The sequence below is a fragment of the Penicillium arizonense genome (assembly GCF_001773325.1).
Source record: "Penicillium arizonense strain CBS 141311 chromosome Unknown PENARI_contig007, whole genome shotgun sequence".
NCBI classification, from domain to species: domain Eukaryota; kingdom Fungi; phylum Ascomycota; class Eurotiomycetes; order Eurotiales; family Aspergillaceae; genus Penicillium; species Penicillium arizonense.
This window is the reverse complement of record NW_019173284.1, coordinates 391,916-414,172: the sequence shown is the minus strand read 5'-3', so window position 1 is coordinate 414,172 and position 22,257 is coordinate 391,916. Positions and strand designations below refer to the sequence as shown.

At 51.4% G+C, this 22,257-nt stretch overlaps 6 protein-coding genes across 6 annotated transcripts; 3 read left to right on the top strand and 3 right to left on the bottom strand.

Moving 5' to 3' along the window:
- Positions 1-964: 964 nt before the first annotated feature.
- On the top strand, positions 965-4,567 carry PENARI_c007G03210 (uncharacterized protein; the record flags this gene model as incomplete). Its single annotated transcript, XM_022630830.1, has 1 exon — positions 965-4,567. The coding sequence occupies one exon, from the start codon at positions 965-967 to the stop codon at positions 4,565-4,567; it is 3,603 nt and encodes a 1,200-aa protein (XP_022488883.1).
- A 1,176-nt stretch (positions 4,568-5,743) lies between these two features.
- On the bottom strand, positions 5,744-6,093 carry PENARI_c007G02611 (uncharacterized protein; the record flags this gene model as incomplete). Its single annotated transcript, XM_022630797.1, has 2 exons — positions 5,744-5,888; positions 5,939-6,093. 2 exons carry the CDS (start codon positions 6,091-6,093, stop codon positions 5,744-5,746), a joined length of 300 nt encoding a protein of 99 aa, XP_022488982.1.
- A 730-nt stretch (positions 6,094-6,823) lies between these two features.
- sidJ (putative siderophore biosynthesis lipase/esterase) lies at positions 6,824-7,934 on the bottom strand (the record flags this gene model as incomplete). The annotated part of the gene is made up of 2 exons (XM_022631072.1): positions 6,824-7,822; positions 7,884-7,934. The coding sequence occupies 2 exons, from the start codon at positions 7,932-7,934 to the stop codon at positions 6,824-6,826; spliced, it is 1,050 nt and encodes a 349-aa protein (XP_022488922.1).
- A 1,800-nt stretch (positions 7,935-9,734) lies between these two features.
- sidD (nonribosomal peptide synthase SidD) lies at positions 9,735-15,988 on the top strand (the record flags this gene model as incomplete). Its single annotated transcript, XM_022630746.1, has 2 exons — positions 9,735-10,112; positions 10,166-15,988. The coding sequence occupies 2 exons, from the start codon at positions 9,735-9,737 to the stop codon at positions 15,986-15,988; spliced, it is 6,201 nt and encodes a 2,066-aa protein (XP_022489069.1).
- Positions 15,989-17,310: 1,322 nt separating this feature from the next.
- On the top strand, positions 17,311-18,933 carry PENARI_c007G06837 (carotenoid oxygenase family protein; the record flags this gene model as incomplete). Its single annotated transcript, XM_022631004.1, has 1 exon — positions 17,311-18,933. One exon carries the CDS (start codon positions 17,311-17,313, stop codon positions 18,931-18,933), a length of 1,623 nt encoding a protein of 540 aa, XP_022489237.1.
- An 875-nt stretch (positions 18,934-19,808) lies between these two features.
- On the bottom strand, positions 19,809-22,143 carry PENARI_c007G03710 (CocE/NonD family hydrolase; the record flags this gene model as incomplete). The annotated part of the gene is made up of 8 exons (XM_022630849.1): positions 19,809-20,147; positions 20,207-20,581; positions 20,634-21,232; positions 21,294-21,400; positions 21,456-21,534; positions 21,590-21,674; positions 21,727-21,963; positions 22,030-22,143. 8 exons carry the CDS (start codon positions 22,141-22,143, stop codon positions 19,809-19,811), a joined length of 1,935 nt encoding a protein of 644 aa, XP_022489014.1.
- Between the last annotated feature and the right edge of the window lie 114 nt (positions 22,144-22,257).

The following is a 22,257-nucleotide window of genomic DNA, read 5'->3' as shown; positions in this document are numbered from 1 at the left end:
TTGCGGGCTGTCTACCATGCAAGGAGTTGAGTGGTCTATTTAAGACCATTTGATATCAGGGTCTGATACTCAGTTTATGATTCATAATAACTCCATCGGATGGACTGGATCACCTTCTCCATTTGATTTCAGCTCCGATCTGGTATGAAGTAATAAAGCGACGATCTTGCTTCCCGTGTCCAGGCCCTCGGATCTCGGGAAAAGATTTTGACTGGCCGGTTCCCAAGACTGTTTGGATGCACTGTAGACACATGTATGTACATGTCTGGCCAGTGTCGCATGGCGTAGAGAGGTGGCGTTCGGCCCCGGGTTCCACCGAGAGGAGAGAGACATATACCGAGATAGTAAGTTAAGAGGGATGAAGCAAGGGGATGTATTGTGTGACGGTAATTTAGGGTATATTTGGCGTGTGGGGGGATCTGAACACTGACTTATGACCATACCATACACGAGTTCCATGGATGTCTCTCGGGTAGCCCCTTGAACTTCAGGTTTCAGGGGATATAGTATGAATGTAAACAAACAAGTCCAGTCTATAGTATATTTCAGTGACTAGAAACTGTACTTTCATTCGAAACATCTCATCTTTGTGATGTGAACGGTGGGCTCGACGATCCCGAAGTTCATTTTAATTTTTTTAATTTTACTTCGACGCTAAGGGATCCATTCCAAATCGTGACATTCTTCGCGTTCCCTATGTGATTTGTCTACTCCAGATATCTCTGGCATTTCGGACTTTCAACCTCTCTCTCTCTCTCTGACTTAGGTCATGCCGCTCTCTTCATCCTCTGGATAGCATCCAGTGAGTCAGTCTTTCCAATTGAGGGGGCATATACTGATTTATCGGCATTTAAAGTACACTCCACATAACCGACATTCGTTCAATCCATTGCCCACTCATCGCGATACTGTACATTCCTTTCTCGCCGATTACGGCCTGCTTCCCGAACTCACATTACCAATGATGAACCGGTTCCGCAAGAATAAGAAGGTGAAGGACACCTTAGGGGGTCTCGAGGGGGAGTCACCAACATTCGGCTTAAAAGGATCCAAGAAGAAAGATGTGCAGGAACCCAAACCCGACTTCGACCTCTCAGCCGCCCTCCCATCAACAGATGACTTCCGCACCAGTCTGCTAATGCCGAAGCTGTCGGCTCGGTTTAGCATGCTGAAGGAACAGGATGACCCGCTCTCATTACTCGGCAAGGCGAGTGACGACAGCGTGTTGTTCCCCAAACGCGCCTCAAGATTGAATCTCTTCGGCCACAACCCTAATATGCTCGCGGATATCGATGAATGCTCCTCCAACGACGGGAGCAGACCCTCCATGGCCCTCGGCCGCACGGATTCATTCGCCTCTGGGGGAGATGGATACGGCACAGACGATGACCGATCACAAGCCGGGAGTATGATGAGCAGAGGACGTCGGGCGGAAGGCAATAACCTGTTTGGAGGTCGCCAGAAGGTGTATAAGATCCCGGTTCGAGGCCCGGGGGGACCTGGCGGTGCGCCAGAGAGCGGTAGTCGGGGAATGGGGAAGCCGGTATATGAACACGACATGAATCTTTCGGCTTTCCAGCGACTGCGTCTTAAGGAGAAGGAAGAGAGGACCGCGGAGGAGCCGCGCGAGGCTGCTGCTCGGGAATCAGAATACGCTCCTTCGACTGTCTCTTCGAACGACCGCACGACATACTCCTCTACTACCTCCGGACCTTTGTCAAACGTTCACTCACTGACTCCCGCGACATCGGTCGACGAGTCGCCTTTAAGCGCATCATCCCAGCCTCCAGCGGCTGGTTATCCATTCCCAGAAACCCTCACTGAGCCTCATCGGTCTGGCTCTGCCATGTCTAACCCCAAAACTGGCTCGGTTCGATCCCGTCGACTTTATGGCCAGGGATTGACCCAGGCAGCCCAGAACCAGCAGACCTCCACTCTGCATCGCCTGGAAAGTCTGAGCCGTCAGCGTGCAGGAACGCCTGACCTTCCTTCTTTGAACCGCAACTACTCTCGGAGTGCGAGCAACCTGCGTGATCGCCTGCAGAAGCTTGCTGTTAATGAGCCAGCTTCGACTTCTCCTACCAGCCCACCTTCGTCCGCGACATCTCCCAAGCCTCGCATTTCCGGAGAGTCTTCTCTGAAGGATCGCATCTCACCAACAGCAGCAACTTTCGGAGCTGTTCCTCCATTGAGCCCTCCTTCCAGCGAGGCTGAGGATGTTTCCGCCCTGCTAGCTGCTTCAATTCACCCCGAAGACCACGGCAAGGCCACTGCCATGGGCTTGTTCAACCGCCCTGCCACAGGATTCGACGAGCAAGCATTCTCCCGTCGTCAGCTTCAGATGCACCAAGGACGAGATACCCCGCCGCCGCGACGGGCATCACCCCCACGCCGGCCTCTGCCCGCAGAGCCTGTCAGCAACCGCCCACGAGGACTGTCCAAATCCAGCTATCGCTCCAGAGCCGAGTCCGCTTCTTCCCACTACAGCAGTGAGGCGCACCGTGGTGTTGATCACTCTCGCGCCTCCAGCACCGAGGCTTCCCCCTATATACCTGGAGCGAAGACTTTCTATGCCAACTCGACTGCCAGCGAATCGGGGGATGAAGGCGATGATCGCCGCTCGCACGACCTCTCATCGGCCACATCTTTGGCAACAGAGTATGGCCAGTCGATCCAGCGTTCTAGTGTGGCATCCAACGCCCCGTCCACCCAAGCCAAGGATCACCTCGAAACTCTTCCAGAAGTGAGATACTCGGATCTAGGCGACCTCAAGCCCATTGAGGAGAATGAAACTTTTGATGCCGTTTCCTCGCACGAGGCTGTCCCGACGAGACCTGATTCCCCGACTATCCAGGCAGACGCAGGTCTCGGTGGGATGGGTGGAATGGTTCGCTCTCACCTTCGCCAGCAAAGTGATCGATCCTCTATCTTCCCTCTACCCTCGCCTCGTCTTCCTGAGCATCAGCCGGATGGGATTGTGCCAAAGGAAACCGACCAGCCAATTCACACTTCTATGGAACAATCCCGTGAAGATTCTCGGCCGTCATCAGCTGCACGTCCCAGTTCATCAAGCTCGCAGGCTCCGTCAAGTCATTTCGCAGAGGGAACTGGTTCCCGCAACAGCCAGGACTCTTCTGCCCCTGGCACTATTGGGGACAGCGGTTCCGCGTCGAATATCCCATCATGGAAAGAGGAAATGGCATCATTCTCCCATCGCCGTGACGGAAGCACAGACACCCAGAGGGAGCGCGAGGAGTTCGCCATTGAACTGGCCGAACGACGCAGAAAGGTGCAGGAGAAGCTACGAAGTGTTGCCGAGAGCGAGAGCAGATCCAGCAGCCCTACTCCTGGCCGTTCAACCCCCGACTTCACCAGGACCGGAAACGCATTCGCTCTCTTGAAGCACAAGGCCACCAAGCAAGCCACACCCAAGCCAGACCAGAAGAAGCTGTTTGGCTACAACAACTCGTCCTCCCCCGCTCTTGCTTCAGATGACTCGTGGCGAGAGGAACGTCCCTCTTTCAGTTTTGGCCAGCACTCCAACTCTAGCTCTCCCCAAGTTGGAGAGCGTTCATTCAGATCCCGTATGCCAACTCTCAGCCGCGACAACAGCCACGAGGAATCACGCGAGTCCAGCCGCAGCCGTGGGCCATCCCCGCACGGGGGCTTCCGATCCCAGAGAGACCGTTCAGGCTCTGATGCATCTGGCCGCTCCAAGAGCCGGACCAGATACCGCGAGCGGGATGATCTCCAGACCGTGGAGGAGGGATCGGTCATTGCGCATGATAACTTCGTTGTCCCTGAAGGCTTCGAGCCTCCCATGCCCATTTCTCTCCCCGCTTCCAACCGCCCATCCGTTGAGATGACGGAGCCATCGAACTTTGACCGTGCTCCCTCTGCCGCCTCGGGCAGATACCGCAGCACCAGCCGCTCAGGCACCCCGAGCTTCCAGTACGAGCGTCCGTTCCAGTTCTCCAACTCCAACACACCCTCGGTCATCGGAGCCTCGCCCCGGCCTTCACCTGCTGCACCCCCCTACTCTGCGAACGCAACTCCTCCCCTGAACGAGGTCCCAGCCGACGCCTCATCCCCGTCTCTAGCTTCCGCAGCCAGCTCTTTCCACGCAACACCCCAACGTGCCCCAGGACACACCTCCCTCCTGAAGCGCCCGGTGAACAAGAAGCAAATCTCAGAGCCGACATTCGTCTCTTCAACATCCAACGTTCCCCTCGTCGGCCTCCAGTCTCAATCCGGCGGCGCACCACCCCTACCCCCAATGAACCCCCGCCGTCGCCGCGGCACAGCAACCCAAACAATCCTGGGTGCCTTCAAGAGCGACAAGCACGAATCGTCGCGGGTCGCATCGCCAGCTCCCAGCACTATGGAGGAACATAGCGTCTTCCCGGACGATGAATCCCGTCCCCGCTCTCGCAATCGTCTTCGCAAGACTTCTAGTGAGAGTGGTAACCTGAACGCGCGGGCGCGCCAGGAATCTCGGTCCGGGTCTCCGCCTGCTGTCCCTCAATACCCTCCTCCTGCCATCCCTGTTGATGGTGGCATGTTCTGACCTAATCATCTCTTACGATTCCCGTTCTTTACATATTTCCTTGGACCGGACCTTGACTTCGACTCTTTTCCTTTTCCTTGCCATACCATTCCATCCATGTCTATTTACCATCCCCATACTTGTCTCTGTCTAGAACTGATCTGATCACTTTCACTCCCAATTCCCGGGTTTCATGTTTTTTTATCTCCTTTTCGTTTTGTGCTTTTGTTCACTTTCATCTTGACGACTAGATACCATTCGGTGCATTTGAGCTAAGCGTCTCGTCTTCCAATCTTTTCCTTTTTCCCTTTTCTTTTGGTTCCTTTTTGGTTCTATATATTCCATCTTTCCGTGCTGGATTGTTTTTCTGTGTATGTACTCTATCTTTTCAAGTGTATTGTTCAATGGATACATATCCGGTTTTAATCATGCCTTGTACCGTAACTGATAAGTGTAAGTGTAGGATTGTAGGGTTGGTCTATGTAAAAGATGGGCAAGTTATGGAGGACTTAACCTGTCATTTAACAAGAAGACTCTAAATGCTAGTGTCTGCCTAGCAGGAAAAGCCGTCAGTATAGTGTGGTGAATAGAAGAGTAAGGTAAATCTATATTGGTCCATGGAAATAACATGAAGCTTCAATTAATTACATATAGCGGACAGTGGACGCTTATATCGGATATAAGGCGCAATATAGGAACCTTATAACACTTGGTAAGAATAACTACTAGACCATTCGAAGTCCTGTAAAGTTAGTCAAAGGAAAAGCATAATGTTAACCTATGTTGACCCCCGGTGATATGTTAGATAACGGAACTTAATCGGTGATATCAAAATATCATATGTAGTCAATAGAGGCGAAAGGCTAATCTATGTCAATCCACGGAACCAAATACAACAGAACCTAATCAGTAGTATCAGATCATCAGACTTGAGAACGTCTAGCAATAAATATCCACTAGATCATTCAGAATCATGAATATTGTAGTCAAGAGAAGCGTAAAGTTAATGTTCGATCCAGGGAAACATATTTGAAACTTCCGCCCATAATTAGCAGACCGAAAACGCCAGTATCAGAATGTGATATCGGATCACTCAGCAAGTATGAGCACCAGACCCCGTCACTGCCGCAACGTCTTAGTCCCATCAATCACACCCCGAGCAAAAGCTCCCCCTCATGACAGCACTCTCAATAGTGATCAACCCGTGACAGTCGAACCTCCCGCGACGAAGCACTCTCGGAAATTAACAGGCGGCACTCCAGTGCGAAACATTTCCGCCATCCCCAGTACCGCATGGGCAGCCAGCTCCAGTGCATCAGCTCTTTTAATGCCCTCCTTGACACTGCCATCGAGTAAGTCATCCAACGCAACAGACAGAAAGCCATTGATGACCCGGCGAGCATAGAGGCGGCATCGAACGCACCAGCATCAATTATCTCGACTTGCCCAAGCATCTTAAATTTCCAAACAAGATCCTCCTGTTGAGCTAGGTGTAGCATGTCATTGCGTTCAATGATAGTCATTGACCAGCCAATCTGTGCCGCCATATTGGGAATTGCCTGACAAAGCAAGGAGGAGGATAATAATCCTGATCACCGTCTTTGATCCAACCCTTTGTCTCTTGCGTCGTTAGACCTTCCTGGATGCTGATCACCATTTTTCCTGCTAGGGCTCTCTTCACGAGTCTCTGACTCAAAAATTGTCAGGTCATGTGCGGCTTGTGCTACGACGACGATTTCGCAGCCATCCATAATGGTCAAGTTGTTACTATTTCCGAATCGAGTGTTTTGCAGCGCCTACCTCCGCCACGGAAGTCCACCCATCTTCGGTATACTTTGGGAATTGAGCTAGCAAGCGATCATGCGAGACGGTAGTTTCTGTGCCGACTACGAGTGAAATAGTGATTTGCTTTTGTCGTCGTGGCGGATTGAATTGAGGCAGCAGGAGACGATTCTTGTGCCCATTTTTTCTGTTTCTCTTGTTAGTGGGGGTCGTTTTGGCGAACAAGGAAGAGTCTGGTAGGTACCTCATCCAATGATTCCTATAGTCTTATCTATGAAACCGAATGGCATTTTTGCGAATCTGTCAATTGCAATCGAACAGGTGAAGATATCGGAATCTTTCCTCTGTTGACGCTCCACACAGGATGGCTTCTCATCGCATTCGATCTTCGCTTAATCTCCAAGCGGTTTACTATTTAGATACATTGACTGTTGGAGGTGGTATTTTGTTGCATGGTCTATAGAAACGCCTGAAATCCTAGTATACATTCGTAGCCTATGCTTTCGCCGCAGTTTTCAAGTATCCCAGCACCCTCTCAACAAGGAACTTGCGCGGCTCCGCCTGATCATCATTGCTCAAAGCATGAGAAGCATTGGGGATAACACCCGTATGCTGGTCATCCCAGATCTGATATTTGCCATTGTGGTCGGTAGCATTCTGCCACCTAGCCAGCATCTTATTCTTGTCAACCCAATCAGGAATAGACTGGTCCTTCCCAGAAATCAAGACCATCAACTTATGATTGAGCAATCCGCGCTCATGAATCATACCAAAAGTCTTCCCAAATTGCGCGTCACTCAGATCAGAACTGAACAGATCATCCTCCTGAGGCGATTGCGGACTCTCGGGACTAACAAGACTCAAGAACCGCCTGCAACTAATAGGCGTGTTCGCAGGATAAATCATGGAAGTCAACTCCAAAGGCAGTATAGTATCATGTTTGGAATCACGAGCAACAGCCTCGCGCGCCAGCAACTCCATTTCATCGTATACAGCACGAGCCTTCTCAGGCGTCGTATCACCGATACCCCATTTCAAAACCCAAAAGATAGCCTCGCGATCCGAAACGGGAGCTTGCATAATCGCGCCATCAAGCACGGGCCGCTTAATGTGCTCGACATCTGGGTCAAAGGCTGGGACGTTTGTGTGGGGGTTTGCTTGGGAGAGATAGTGCAGCACGCATTGGCTGCCGGTGGAATGGCCCATTACGGCGATCTTGCCGCCGCCGAATTTGTCTTTCTTGTATTCTTTAATATACTCCAAACACTGCGCGATCTCGCTCGTGTCACGGTCCAGATGGCCAAGGCCCCAGGATTGGTAGGAGGAGGTGAGGTTCAAGGTGAAGAGGGACCATTCGGATTGCTGTAATGCGCGCGCGAGATCGGCCATGTATGATGTTGTTGCAAGGCCGTCGCCTAGTCCTCCGACGAAGAGGAGACTGTGTGGTTGGCGGACGGTGCTGGAGGCATATTCGAATGTGACGAGGGTTTCGGTCTGGTTTGTTTGTTAGCTCCCGTCAGGGTCTAATTGACTTTCGTGGGGAGCAGAAACTCACGTAGTGGTGCAAGATGCCGGGAAGGCCTCCCTTGGGCCAGAATTTAGACATGTTGGCGCGTAGATGCTGATACAGTATGATGGGCAAGCTTGAGGAATGTTTCTAGGAGAGGAAATTGGTGGATCGTTCGATTTGCCGAGCTCGGGGTTTGAGGTTCCGCATGACGCAGTCTGTGGGATTCTGCATCGGTTAGGGAGACCGAATGCGATCCACCGGTCAAATGTTTCAGAGCATCTTATCAATCTGATTACGCCGTGTCGAGCCGGGACTATTAGGTAACAAGTCTCACTTTTGGCAGCCAAGACCAGAGATTGCGCGGTTGAAATGCTGTGTTTGGGTTTCTGTAATACCAGGTATAGGTTGCGTATCATCTGAAGGGATACCAATACCGTAATATACGGGAATATTGCATGAATACCAACGGTATCGCACTAAGTGGGTTCATGCTACTGTAGAGACTGTCTCGCCTAGCAGGGCCAAGGAGCCCACAAAAGCTCTGATACGAGCCCAATGGAGGTCAAGTACCATCCCCCGTTTCTGCTAGGAATACGGTACATATGCACCAACCAGCGCTAGTCGGAGATAGGTAAGACCAACGGATCTGATTAGATTGATTGGTCGAATCAGTTCGAATCAGATTAGATTGCCCCTCGGTGAAAACTCTATCCGGGCAAGATCGGAGTTAATTTCATCGCTGCATCTCAGCAATACCTGTGCTATACATGAGCTTCGAAGGCCCAGTTTCTCCTGAATGCTTAGGAACGCTTGGTCACTCAAGAGCTAGCCCTACCCGACTCAAGCTTCTAGCAGAAGATCACTGCCAAAGGAGGTGCGTTTTGAGATGCTTGGCCAAAAGCCAAGTCGAACCACAAAGTTCAACTTGCAATTTCGTCAACCAATGGTGAAAATATAGACGAGGAGGGGCTCATGGATATTGTGGCGTTCGCGAGACTTCAGAAGGCTTTCGACAAGCGAGCCAAGACATCACTCAAAAGAGCAGGTACATGTAAGACGCTAACCAGAGCCATTTTTCGCTTTTTGCTTTTTTTCTCTCTCCGTCCATGTTTTTGTATCAACCGGACCAAGCGCATATATTTTTGATTGTAACAAATCAGTATTAAGAACGAGAAATGCGACGCGTGTGATCTGAGTGGGTCTCGGAGTGACAAGATGTCGCAAAGATCCTCGCTCTCATTGGGCATTGCACCGGGCATTTCCGAAAAACTTCACAATAGAGTGTCTTCATGCACGGCCAGCGGTTTTATTTCCATTTCAGTTAGGGGTAGGGCCGCTGCGTTCGAAATGTAACCACCATCTCCCCTCATGTCTCGATATTTCCTAGTCTAACATTAAACCCACCACTAGCCCTATAGGAAAACTGGCTTGGGTCGATTCCGTGTCCTTGGCACCAATTTGTATTTTTTTCTTTTTACGTTTCTTTCTGATGACGCACTACCCACGTGTGGATCAGTCATTTACATTACTTACAGTACAGTATGAATTCCATCTTAACGGGCACTATGAAACCTAAGCAGTCCCCGGCCCGTTTCTTCTTTCGAGTTGAACCCACCACGCAATAGCCGACCTCGGGCAAGATGCGCAATACATGCATGGAAAAGTTGACGCTTCGGAAGTTAGGTGGAGCACAACGCGACAGAACCGTGGCTTAGTATAAGAGTCAGCCATACCACTTCCGCCAAGTCGACCCGCTCCAATTTCAAGAGCTCCCACTCCTTCTTCACGTAAAGATCAGGGATCTAGGACCAGCTGTGCTGGTCTACCCTTAAGATGGGTTTCATCCCGCTCGAACAGGCGAACCTACCCTGTGCGCCAACAAACGGTGTCGAAAAAATGACGACAACGCAGGCCAATGGCGACGACTTTGTGTCTTTCGATATCGCCGGCCTTGCCTCTGATACCCCGAGCCCGACCGGCATGAAAGAGGAGGTCGTGTTGCTCTCATGGCTAATGGTTCTTCTGCGAAGCCGCGAAGATGCCCAAATATCCTACGAGTGGACTTACAAACATGACGCGCATTATGTGGCGCAGGAGCCAGTCAACAAGCTGTCAATGAATGAAGTAATGAGAGGATTAGACAGTAATGTCGGAGAAGTTGGTGCGACAATCGCGCGCAATATTGCGACAGGTTCACAAGCCGCTTCAAATCCGGCATCCCTAGTTCTGAGCACGAGCTCCCTTTTAAGAGAGCCTGCCGAAACAAAAGATGAAGTGAGTGTGTGATAAAAGTTGGCTTCCAGGTAATAGCTAACCGTAATCGCAAGGATGTACTTCATCTCGAAATTCGCTTCAATAATGCGCGCCTCGAAATCCGCCCTGTGTGGCACATCGAGAAGATGCTGCCATACGCAGTGAAACACCATATCGAGGCGCTAGCTGATACTATCAAAGTGTGCCTTTCAAGCTCCGATACGACCATCCAAGACTGCCTGAAACCGACAGAAAGCGATCTGAACGACATCTGGGGGTGGAACCACAAGCTGCCTCCTACCCACAGCTTCTGTATGCAAGACAGAATTGCCGAGAGAGCTCGAGAACACCCAGACAAAGTCGCGATTGATTCCTGGGACGGCAGCTTGACCTACGGTCAAGTTGATCAGTATTCTACTTATGTAGCATGCTCGCTCGTCGAAATGGGCGTCCAGGTACATGACGTCCTTCCAGTATGCTTCGAAAAGTCAAGATGGACCATTGTCGCCGTGCTCGGTGTGATGAAGGCTGGAGGTACCCTCGCCCTCATGGATCCAACCCTTCCATTGGCCCGTCTCCAGAACATGAGTGTGCAAGTCGGCGCAAAATCGATGGTTGCGTCTCGCAAGCAATATGAACTGGCCCAAACAATTCTTCCCAGTGGTCAGCACTTCGTTGTGGACGAAGAGACATTCACAAATTTGGAGAACTCTCCATCAATTACTACCCTACCAGTTGTGCCTCCGTCCGCCCTCCTATACATTATCTTCACCTCTGGCAGCACTGGTACTCCCAAGGGAGTGATGATTTCCCATGAAACATACACAAGCAGCGCTCTTCCTCGAGGCGAGGCAGTTGGCTACACTCCCCAGTCCAGAGTCTTGGATTTCGCGTCCTACGCTTTCGATGTCAGCATTGACAGCATGCTTGTCACCATCGGAAATGGCGGCTGTCTTTGCATTCCCTCTGATGAGGACCGACTGAACGATATCAATGACGTGATTCGGAAGTTCCGAATCAACTACACTGGCCTGACCCCTTCAGTGGGCCGAATCTTGGAACCGGATGTTATTGCATCTCTCAGTGGTCTTGGGCTTGGTGGAGAGGCTGTCTCGGCCAGAGACGCCAATAACTGGGGCAAAGAGACCCGTATCATTATCGGTTATGGCCCCTGCGAATGTACAGTTGGATGTACTATCAACAGCAGCGCTGCCACTGGCAGGGATTACATTTCCATCGGTCCTGGAAATGGTGCTGCCATGTGGATCGTGAACCCGAATGACCACAACGAACTTGTTCCAGTTGGTGGTGTGGGTGAGCTGCTTGTCGAGGGTCCTATTGTTGGACAGGGTTACCTCAATGACCCCGAGAAGACCGCCTCTGTTTTCATCAACGATCCTACCTGGTTGGTTGCCGGTCACAAAGACTACCCCGGTCGTCAGGGCCGCCTGTACAAGACTGGTGACCTTGGTAAATATGACCCGGACGGCTTGGGGGGTATTGTCTTCGTTGGCCGCAAGGATACCCAAGTCAAGCTTCGTGGGCAGCGTGTCGAGCTTGGCGAGATCGAGAGCCAGCTTAAGGCTGTTCTGCCTTCTGATGCCAACATCATCGCCGAGGTGATCACTCCAAAGGAGTACGGAGGCCAGGCGATGCTAGTCGCATTTGTTACATTCGGTTCTACAAAGGGACCGACTGATCTTGCCTTAGAGCCCCTTTCCAGCGAGCTGAACGAGGTCATCACCAAGGCTAATGCGGATGTTGCAAAGGTCTTGCCACGGTACATGGTGCCGACTATCTATATTCCGGTCAACATGATGCCAGTGTTGATTTCAGGCAAGACTGATCGGAAGCAGCTCCGCGCATTCGGTTCCACGGTTGACCTGCGTCAGTTGGATCAAGGCGCAGCGAGCACCGCATCTCGAGAGCTCAGTGAGCTCGAGCAGCGTCTGCGAAAGACCTGGGGCGAGACACTCAAGCTTGGTGCTGAAGCTATTCGACCGGATGACAACTTCTTTGCCCTTGGTGGTGATTCTCTGGCAGCCATGAGACTCTCGTCCGTGTGCAGAGCACAGGGTCTCGATCTCTCTGTCATTGACACCTTTGGCAACCCGACACTCTCTGCAATGGCCAGCGTCGTTAAGCCCTGCAGCACCGAGACTGAGACGGAAATTCCTGCATTCTCATTAATCTCCCAGCCTGTCGAGAGTGCCCGTCTCGAAGCAGCAGAGGCCTGTGGCGTTGACAAAGAGGCCATCGAGGATATCTATCTATGCACACCCACCCAAGAGTCACTGTTCACTTTCTCACTCAAATCTGCCAAGGCATACATTGCCCAGAGAGTCGCAAGTATCCCATCGCATATTTCCACTGATGCCTGGAAGAAGGCGTGGGAGGATGTTGTCGCCGCAAGCCCTATCCTCCGCTCTCGTCTGGCACCTCTCCAAGACCCTGGTCTCCAGCAGATTGTTGTCAAGGAAGGCGTTTCCTGGAGGTATGCCACCGACCTGGAGCAGTACCTTGAGAACGACCGAAGTGAGCGCATGAACCTCGGACAAAGTCTGGCTCGCTATGCCATCGTCGCAACCGACAACAATCGATACATGGTCTGGACCGTTCATCACGTTCTCTATGACGGATGGTCAGAGCCGATTGTCCTCAAGCAAGTCAGCGATGCGCTGCAAAACCAGTCCGTCGAGATCCAGACAAAGATGCGGAACTTCGTCAAATACGTGCGTGACACCGACGAGAACTCTATGCATGAATTCTGGCGTCGTGAACTTAAGGGTGCCGTTGGTCCTCAATTCCCTCGTCTTCCCTCCCGAGACTTCATGCCAACTCCCAATGGCCTGATTGAGCATCAGATCTCCCTCGAGCCCAACGCCGGCTCACCTTTCACAATGGCCACACTGGTCCGCGGTGCCTGGGCACTGGTATCATCCCAATACACCGGAAGCGACGATGTGGTCTTCGGCGAGACCCTCACCGGTCGTGATATTGCTCTGCCCGGCGTTGAAAGTATCGTCGGACCCTTGATCGCAACAATCCCCATCCGTGTTCACGTCCGCCGCTCAAGCTCCATTGAGACTTATCTGCAGACGATCCAGCAATCTGTCTTGGCGCGCACACCCTACCAACACATGGGAATGCAGAACATCCGAAAGGTCAGCCAGGATGCCCAGTACGCATGCGAAGCCCCCACCGGTATTGTCATCCAGCCCGACCCGGAATACGTGGGCAGTGAACTCGGCTTTGAGCTTGGAGACGTCGTGCGCGAAGCAATCCACTTCAACCCGTACCCGGTCATGATAGCCTTTGGAATCCGCAAGGGCGGTCTCAGAGTCTGCGCAAGCTTCGACACCAGTCTGATTGAGGGCTCCCAAATGCAGCGAATCCTTGCCCAGCTGGAGACTGCTTGTAACCAGCTATCGAAGGGTCTTGATCGGAGACTTAATGAGATCTCTTGTCTTCCTGAAGCGGAGGTGAGTCAGATCTGGCAGTGGAACCAGACTCCTCCCCTCTCTGTGGACGAGTCTACTGGTAAGCTCCGCGCGCAGGCCACTATGAAGCAAGGATCTGTCTATCCCCGTGCTGTGGTCCCCTGGGTGTGCGATGCACGCAACCCGGCACTTTTGTCGCCGATCAACTGTGTTGGTGAGCTCTGGCTCGAGGGAGATTGTCTCTCCGGTGAGACTGTTGAATCTCCAGCCTGGCTTGTGGCTGGCAGTTCTGGATCCGCTGGCCGGACTGGAAAGTTGCAGCCGACTGGTGATATGGTGCAATTGCGTGAGGATGGAAGCATGGTGTTTGTCGGCCGTAAGGAGAATGTCGTGGCGCTCCAAGGACATGCAATTGATATTGCTGACCTTGAGTCGCATTTTGTTGACCACCTCCCACCATTAACTCGTGCTGCTGCGGCTGTTTTCATGCCCTCAGCAGATGATACCCAGAAGATGATGGAGCAAGAGCTCGTTGTCTTCGTTGAGAAGCAGCCTTCTGATGAAGACAGCATTCAGATTATCTCAGAGAAGCACGATGTTGCCAACAGTAAGTCTGGCTTTGGGACAACTCTATGTGACGCGATTCCAGTCAGCCTTGCTGTTTCCCTGAAGAAGCTCGACAAGTATATTCGAGACTCATTGCCGGCCTATATGGCTCCCTCTGCATACGTCGTGGTTGACAAGTTGCCCGCTGGACTGGAGCAACTCGAACACACTATCCTCAACCAGCTGGCTTCAGAGATTCCCCAAAGCGTTCTCACCCAAGTCCGTGAGGGGACAAAGGAGGCATGGACCAAGGGTTTGGCGCAGACCAACCTGACACCCCAAGAGAAGATCCTACAGGCTGCTTGGGCCAAGATCCTCCGCCTCACCCCAGAACAGATCGATGTCGACGATAACTTCTTCCGTCTCGGAGGTGACTCTGTCTTGGCAATGAAACTGGTCTCCGGTCTCCGCACCCAAGGTCATGCGTTGTCGGTCGCCGATATCTTCCAGAACATGCGCCTCGGCGATGCCGCCAAGGTGTTGAAGGTTGATCAAGCTTCTATGGACAGTGTCCAGCCTTACAAGCCATTCTCGGCGCTTAGCAATTTGGACGTCAAGATGTTCTTGGCTTCCACCGTGCGACCCAAGCTTGCCAACCCAGGTTGGCCGGTCAGTGATGTCTGTCCCGTCACTAAGTCCCAAGCAATGGATATCCAACAGACCATCCAGGCGCCACGGACATCCATCCAGTACAATATGTTGTATTTTGACCAGACCATCAACAGTGAACAATTGCTTCGCGCATGCGGTGACCTGGTCAAGGCCCACGACATTTTACGCACCGTGTTCATCGAGAACGAATCTAGCTTCCTCCAGGTTATCCTGGAAGAGGCAACTATGCCCGTGGCCATGCACCAGACCGACAAGGATCTCGAGCAATACGTGGCTGACCTCTGCAAAGCAGACATCGAGACAACCTACGAGCTGGGATCACCATTCTTCAAGATCTTCCACGTCGAAGGCACCGATGGCAAGCACTGCCTCGTTCTCGGCCTCTCGCACGCCCAATACGATGGTGTCTCACTGCCTAGAATTCTCCAAGATCTGGAGACCTTATACACAGGAGGAAAGGTAATTGACTTCGAGCCATTCGCTTCATACATCGCCTACATCTCCGACGGCCGTATCCAGACCCAAGCAGTCAAATACTGGAACAACCTCCTCAAGGACTCAACACTGTCCGTCCTGGATGGCCCAATTGTCGAACCCACCGACAAAGCGATCTTCCACGAGAAACCAGTGGAGAACTTCACACCCGTGCAAGAAATCACCGCTGCAAACGTCCTCACCGCAGCCTGGGCTTTGGTCCTAGCCCGCCGTCTCGGCAAGCCAGACGTGACATTCGGAACAGTAACTTCGGGCCGAATGCTCGACCTCGCGAATGTAGAGAACGTCATCGGTCCCTGCTACCAACTCACTCCAACCAGAGTGAAGTTCGAGCCCCAATGGACAGCAATGGACCTGCTGCAATTTGTGCAGAAGCAAGCCGCCGAATCTTCGGCATACGATTTCCTCGGCTTCGAGAAGATCTCCAAGCAATGTACCCAGTGGTCACCGGAGGCACGCACGTTCGACTCCATTGTGCACCACCAGGACTGGGCTGACTTTGATGATATGCCTTTTGCGGGGGCTTCTTGCAAGGTTGATATCTCGAACCCTCATGGTGATGCTGCTTACCCTCTGAAGGCGGTATCGTTTGCTCGGGGTGGGAAGATGCATGTTGGCTTTGTTGGTAGTGAGAAGGATGCGGCGTTTGTCGCTGCTACCCTTGATGAGTTGGCTGCTGCTGTTCAGGAATTGTCTGGTTGTGGGCCTGAGCCTTTGGTGCTCGATGCCTCCGAGTCCGCTTAATTGCGCGATAAATTAGGGTTTAAAAGCCTATTAGATCGCCATACAATCCGCTGTCTTATTCGAGGAAGAAGTAAGCGATTTACGCGCTAAAAACGAGAAGAAGAAGCGAAAAAGGACTAGATCTGCAAGGCAAATACCTTCCGAAGAAGGTCTCTCAGTTTTAGAGGCCTCTGCGTTAGCAATGCAGCCAGAGTAGGCAATTTCAACGCAGGTGTTCCATGAGGCAAGACTGGCCCACGTGCGAGAGCCTTGCTGAAATGCAGCGTATGTGGAAGTAAAGGTCATAAATTGACTATATGTCCCAATATGATCCGTTTTTAGCTTATTGAATTTAATGGCAATTTGGTTGAGATAAACGCATTTAAAATTGATAGGTTTAGATGGGTGGCCAGCTTACCGGAGACCCATAGAGTGCTTTTGAGCCGGGTGATTCACATTTTAACCCCGAATTCATGTATATTCAGAGACGAGAAATGATCTGAGGCCCCGACTCTGCTAGATACCTGAAATATATGGTTATTGTGGAGGTACTTTGTTCTGATTTGCTAGCGTTCGGTTGTAAAGTCTCGTTATCATGATGTTTCCAAGTGTTGCTCGGCTGGTGCATTTTAAGAAAGATATGCGGATAGTTATGTGAGGTTGCAGATGCTTGGATTTATTTAATTAACATTACTACTCTGCACAATTCTGCCTATAGCCTGCTACCGTGCGCTGTGGATTGTCGCCTATTCGCAATGTGCGAAAGGGTCCCGGCAAAAATTTCTCCTTAGACAAGCTTTTTTTGAGCGTCAACAGTCACTATCAGTTATTAAAGTTTGCACAACTAGTCTTCCTGTCCTATTGGGGTTACCTACCAGTTGGACTGATTATAGGACCATACATGGGGAGAGCCAACGGAATACTCACCGCGGTAAGAAGGGAGCTTCCACGGAGCATCTGGCATCCACCCAATGCTGCCCTTACCGGGGCCCTGTGGTCGGAATTCTCAAAAAAGAAAAAAAAAAAAAAGGAAAGAAAAGGAAAACGCCCATTGGACTAGTGGCATGACGCGAAGTGCACTGCAAAAGTCTATACCCAAAAACAACCTCACTTTCCGTTCCAAACTGCTCACGTGGTGGGCCAGGGCTGGAAACTGACTGATGGGATGGGGAAGGTTCCGCGGAATGCATGAAACTCCAATCACCTCCTCATTGTATACACCAAAGCTGGCACTAAGAGTGACACATATTAAATATCTCCTAACAGCACCACTCCGTGCCTATATACACCACTTCGCACACTTGTCTATACATCATACTACGCAAAGGCCATACTTGACAGCAATGGCGACGCTAGGTTCCGAGCCTCTGCAGAATGCACTCCATGTACCGAGCGACAAGGGTTCGCATGAGGACCGCTTTGGGCTCACCTCGCCATGGGAACACTACTACCGGCCGATTGATACCGCGCCTGAAGGCCGATTCGAATGCGACCTAGACGAGTTGGTTGTCTTTGGCGAGATACCAAAAGAGATCAGCGGAACCTGGTACCGAATGCTTATTGACCCTCACTTCTGCCCGCAAGTTGGAACTCCCTTCGTTGACGGGGATGGGCACGTGTGCGCCTTTCGCATCCAAGACGGCAAGGTCTCTATGAAGATCAAATACATACACACAGAGAGATGGCTTCTGGAGCGCAAGGCTGGTCGCCGCCTCTTCGGCCGCTATAGGAACCCCTTCGATAACCACCCGTGTGTACAGCTTGCAAACGACACCACCGGAAATACGAATATCATTTACTGGGGTGGCAACCTCCTCGCGTTGGCCGAGAGGGGATTACCATATGCCTTGGATCCGGACACCCTCGAAACAAGGGGTCCCGATCCATACGGCGGCCAGACAATCGCAAAGACCTTTGCTGCGCATCCGAAGGTCGACCCGCATAGGAATGAGCTTGTCACCTGGAGCTACTCTGCCAAAGGCCTTAGCACTCGGGACATTTGCACATACTCAATCGACCCTAGTGGACGTATCTTCAACGAACACTGGTTCCAGCAGGATAAGCCGGGCTGGCCGCATGATGGCTGGATCACGGACAACTGGCTTATTTTGTCGAATATGCCATTCAGCGTGAATAGCGACGAGGAGATGAAGGCTGGGGGCGACTACTGGAGATTCGTTCCAGGCCAGCCATCCGAGTTCCTCGTCACTCCACGCAACGCAAACGTGCCTGGCCACTCTGGCTGGAAGCCTGGCGAGTTCCGCAAGTATACAGGGCCCCCGGGCCTAATCGTCCACACGGGCAACGCATGGGTGGAGGAAGGCGGGATCTTGAAACTAGAAGGCCATTTGATCAGCTGGAACGTGTTCCACTTCTTTAATTCGGCGGGCTACGAGGAGCCTAAAGGGGAGAAGCCTAGTGCCAACTGGCTACGTTGGACCGTGGACCTCTCTAAGCCGGATGAAACGGCCTTGCCACCAGCTGAGACACTCTTAGAGGGCATCTATGACTTCCCCATTTTCGACGAGCGAATGACAGGCCGCAAGACCAAGATCGTGTATCTAGGCGCCATGATGAACCCGGATGGAAACCCTCGCCCTCGGTTCAATGCAGTAGTCAAATTGGACACGGAAACTGGCGCGAAATCTATCTTTCACGCCGCTGCAGACGGTGAGGTCGCGGAGCCGGCCTACATCCCTCGAGGACCGGATTGTGAGGAAGGCGATGGCTGGATTATATTCTATCATGAGAAAGACTCGTCGCCCAAGGGTGAGCTGGTTATCATCGACACCAATGATTTCTCAAAGCCAGTCGCTATTGCGCAGTTGCCTTTCCGGACGCGCAACCAGGTCCATGGAAATTGGGTGCAGAATCCTCATCCTGAAACGCCTTTGCCGTTGATTACGGGTCCTGCACAAGATATCATTCCGAGCACAAAGTACTCCCAGTTGAATAGGCTTCCCTAGTTGAGATAGTTTTATGTGGAGTAGGCCAGGATAGTTTACTGTTAGTTTAGATCAATTCAAGACAAGAATGCATCCGAGTGGTCCAAAGCTTTTCAAAGATGAATCGTACGGTAGATAACAAAGTGAATTGCAAAAGGACCAAAGCGGCCTGAATCCCCTACATGTGTGCAGTTCAATGTAACCTAATCGTCTACTATTCAATTTCAGTTCACGGGCTGTTCATGAAACATGGCCGGGGCGACGAAGAGAAGCAACAGGTCAGATTTGATGCGTGGCAGCCCAAGGTAGGGCATGTCCACCCCGGGGATAACTTACCCCATTATTACCAAGAATGGTTATGTTGGGCCCCGAAGGGAATGAGAAATCATCCACCCCGCGGAAATTCCGCGATGTACTCCTTTCTCCACCAAACCGCGGAATTGTCGGAAACCACCTGCATTAATTTGCATAGACTATGAACAGGCATTACTTAGTATTCCTGTGCCGGATTACTTCAACTGATCATCCAGTCCAAACAACACGATGATCACCCAAGTCGCATCCCTGCCGTATAGCGCGCCCACGCTCATTGCGGGTCCCGGCGCGTAGATCGTAGAGTATCTAAAGGGTGTTTTTACTCTCTAGTTGAAAGTTTAACATCGTCCTTCTTTTTCTTTTTGCTCCCTTTTATTTTGTAGCATTGAATCGAGCATAGCTGATTTAAATACTCCAAAGTAATCTAACCGTGACTCTACATCTGTAGATGAGGCCTTCTCGGGTTGTCTACATAAAGTACAGTCCCTAGGAACTGGAAATGAACTTAAAATGTGCATGGAATGACTAGTAAAGGATCTGAAAGCTCTCTAGATTCCCGGTAACAGCATCATGTTCTTAAGCTACTGCTCTGGCAGGGCAACAACAGGGACGATGATCTTCGAGTCGTACTTGCCACCGAAATGAATTATATGCTGACCTTTGTTTAGGTTGTCGAGCTTCTGGTCGATATGGCTGGGGAAGTCCGTGCTGGTATCCGCGAAGCCTTGGACACGGAAGAGAAGGCTCTCACCAGGTTCGAAATAGATACCCATGGGCCAAAGAGAGATATCGAGCTTGACGACTTCCCCCGGAGCCACCTTTTCTTCCTTATCGTGTGGGTGGTACGGGATCATCGGGGTGCTCCGTTCTGGATCCTGTGCGCGATGCGAAGCGCGAAGAATGCCGGTTGGACCAGTGTACTGTGTAAGGAATGTTGTTAGCCTACTTGCAGTGTCTGTACCTAGATTGGAGCACCCACCTTGACTACCTGCGCCGTCGGAACGTCGTGTTGGGTATTGACCCCTTCAGGCAAAGCCTCCCAGGGAACATTGACCTGCTCAAGTACTTCGCCACTCTTGCTCAGCTTGCGGATAGACACGTACACATCTAGGTCATCTTTGTCCTTGCAGGACATCCAGAGCTCGGCTTTGGAATAACCAACTAGGGCGGTTGCTTTGTCAAATTTTAAAATGAATTCGGACGGTTTTGCCTGGTAGCTGTCCGCTCTATGCGCAACGGAGCCCTCCTTGGCTTGTTGCGAGGTCGCCAATTGTCCAGAGTCCTGTAGGTAGAGTGACTGATACTTGGTCGATGGAATAGGGTAGTCGGAAAATGGCACGTCCCATTTAGGGCCCTATTGCAATTTGTCAGTTGTCGTTCGATAGAATACTCGTATAGCAACATACCGGCTCGAACCGATTACCGTATGTAAGAATAGAGACTCTAGCTCGCGGAGTCTCTTCCCAGCCATTCTCAATCCCCTTTAGGTATCGGTCGTAGAACCGTTGCAGATCGTCGATGTACCTAGGGGTATAGAGATCAAACCACTCCTGAGTCGGATGGAATCGTATCCATTTCTCCTTGGAGGTCGCACTCTTCCAGCCTCTCAAGGTCCCAGATCCATGGTTTCCAGACGAATAGCTTGAAAGTGCATAGATAGGAATCGTGATATTACTGGTGTTGTAGACCTTGTCCGCCCAGTATGCATTGAAGAGGGGCCACTTAGCCAGCGCTCCTCCAATGTCCTCCCGATTGTTTCGTCCGCGAATAGTCTTGTTGAAAATGAATGAAGCGAAGTTGGTCTTAGGAACCCCACCGCGGCAAATCAAGTCACGATACTTGTCTGTGAAGGCTTCCCAGGGTGCGATGCACTTGAGTGAAGGTGGCTGTTGAATCGCAGTCGCCCACTGCTCGGTTGCTAGCCACGAATTCCCACACATGCTAACAGCACCATTGCACCATGACTGGGCGGCGATGAATTCGACCGTATCGAAGCCATCCACACCTGCTAGTGTTAGTAAAAATACCCTACCATTGTCATTCTAATTATCAAGAAGCACGCTTACCCATCTGGCTGCCCTCGATATAAAGATCGCCCTCGCTATCCCATGTACCTCGAATGTCTACGTTGACGATCACGTAGCCCCGAGGGCACCATTCAGCAGGATCGGGCCTAGATCATTTGCTTAGAATATCCTACTTGATGTATTAGGGCATATCATACTTACCCTTCGAATTTCTCCAAGCCCGAAGTGGCGCTCTCTGGTAGTCCAAGTCGGAACGGGATATTATCAAAAATGCGAAATCCTTGCCGCAATACCAGGATTAGCTTTGTTCTATTGAGCAGATGTGGGTGACATACCATGTCCATTTTTACCATAGGGGCTTACGGCCAGTAAGGCCGGGAGCTTAGTATCCGTGACAGGCCGGAATATGTCACAGTAGATCTGAGCCACCAGATGAGTATCGCTTCTTGCTTGTTCCTCGCGGTTCACTGACCTTGACTCCATCCCTGAGCGGGATTGCGATGTGTTCATCAAATATGAGTTCTTGATGCAGCGGACGCTTGCCTTCCTTGAATCTCCAGCCTACAGGAAGCGTTCTAGTGTTCCTAGTCTGCTTCTTGTAGGGAAACATGTTTGTCTCATCTTCGGGTTTGACGGCAGGCACCCATGGGATGGGCAGACCGTCAAACTCAAGATTTGGTCCGGTCATGACTGGATCGATTCGGCTTGGCTAAGATATTGGATACAGATTTCGATAGGTGTTCGTTCTCTGAAAATAACCTCGACTATTTCGTACTTTACCAGAATATATACTTGTAGTCGTCAGTACTCCCTCCCCAACTTCCGTATGGTGAGTTCCGGCTAACCGCAGAACCCCGCTGCGGTCATTGGAGTTATTGGTAGCGCCCATTGTGTATTCGGATGCCTTCCGCGGAATCAACCAAGAACAGCGGGCTCCGCTGTCGTGGAGAAACACTTGATTATAGACGCTGCCTGGTTAATGACCAGAAGAAGGAGCTTGCGA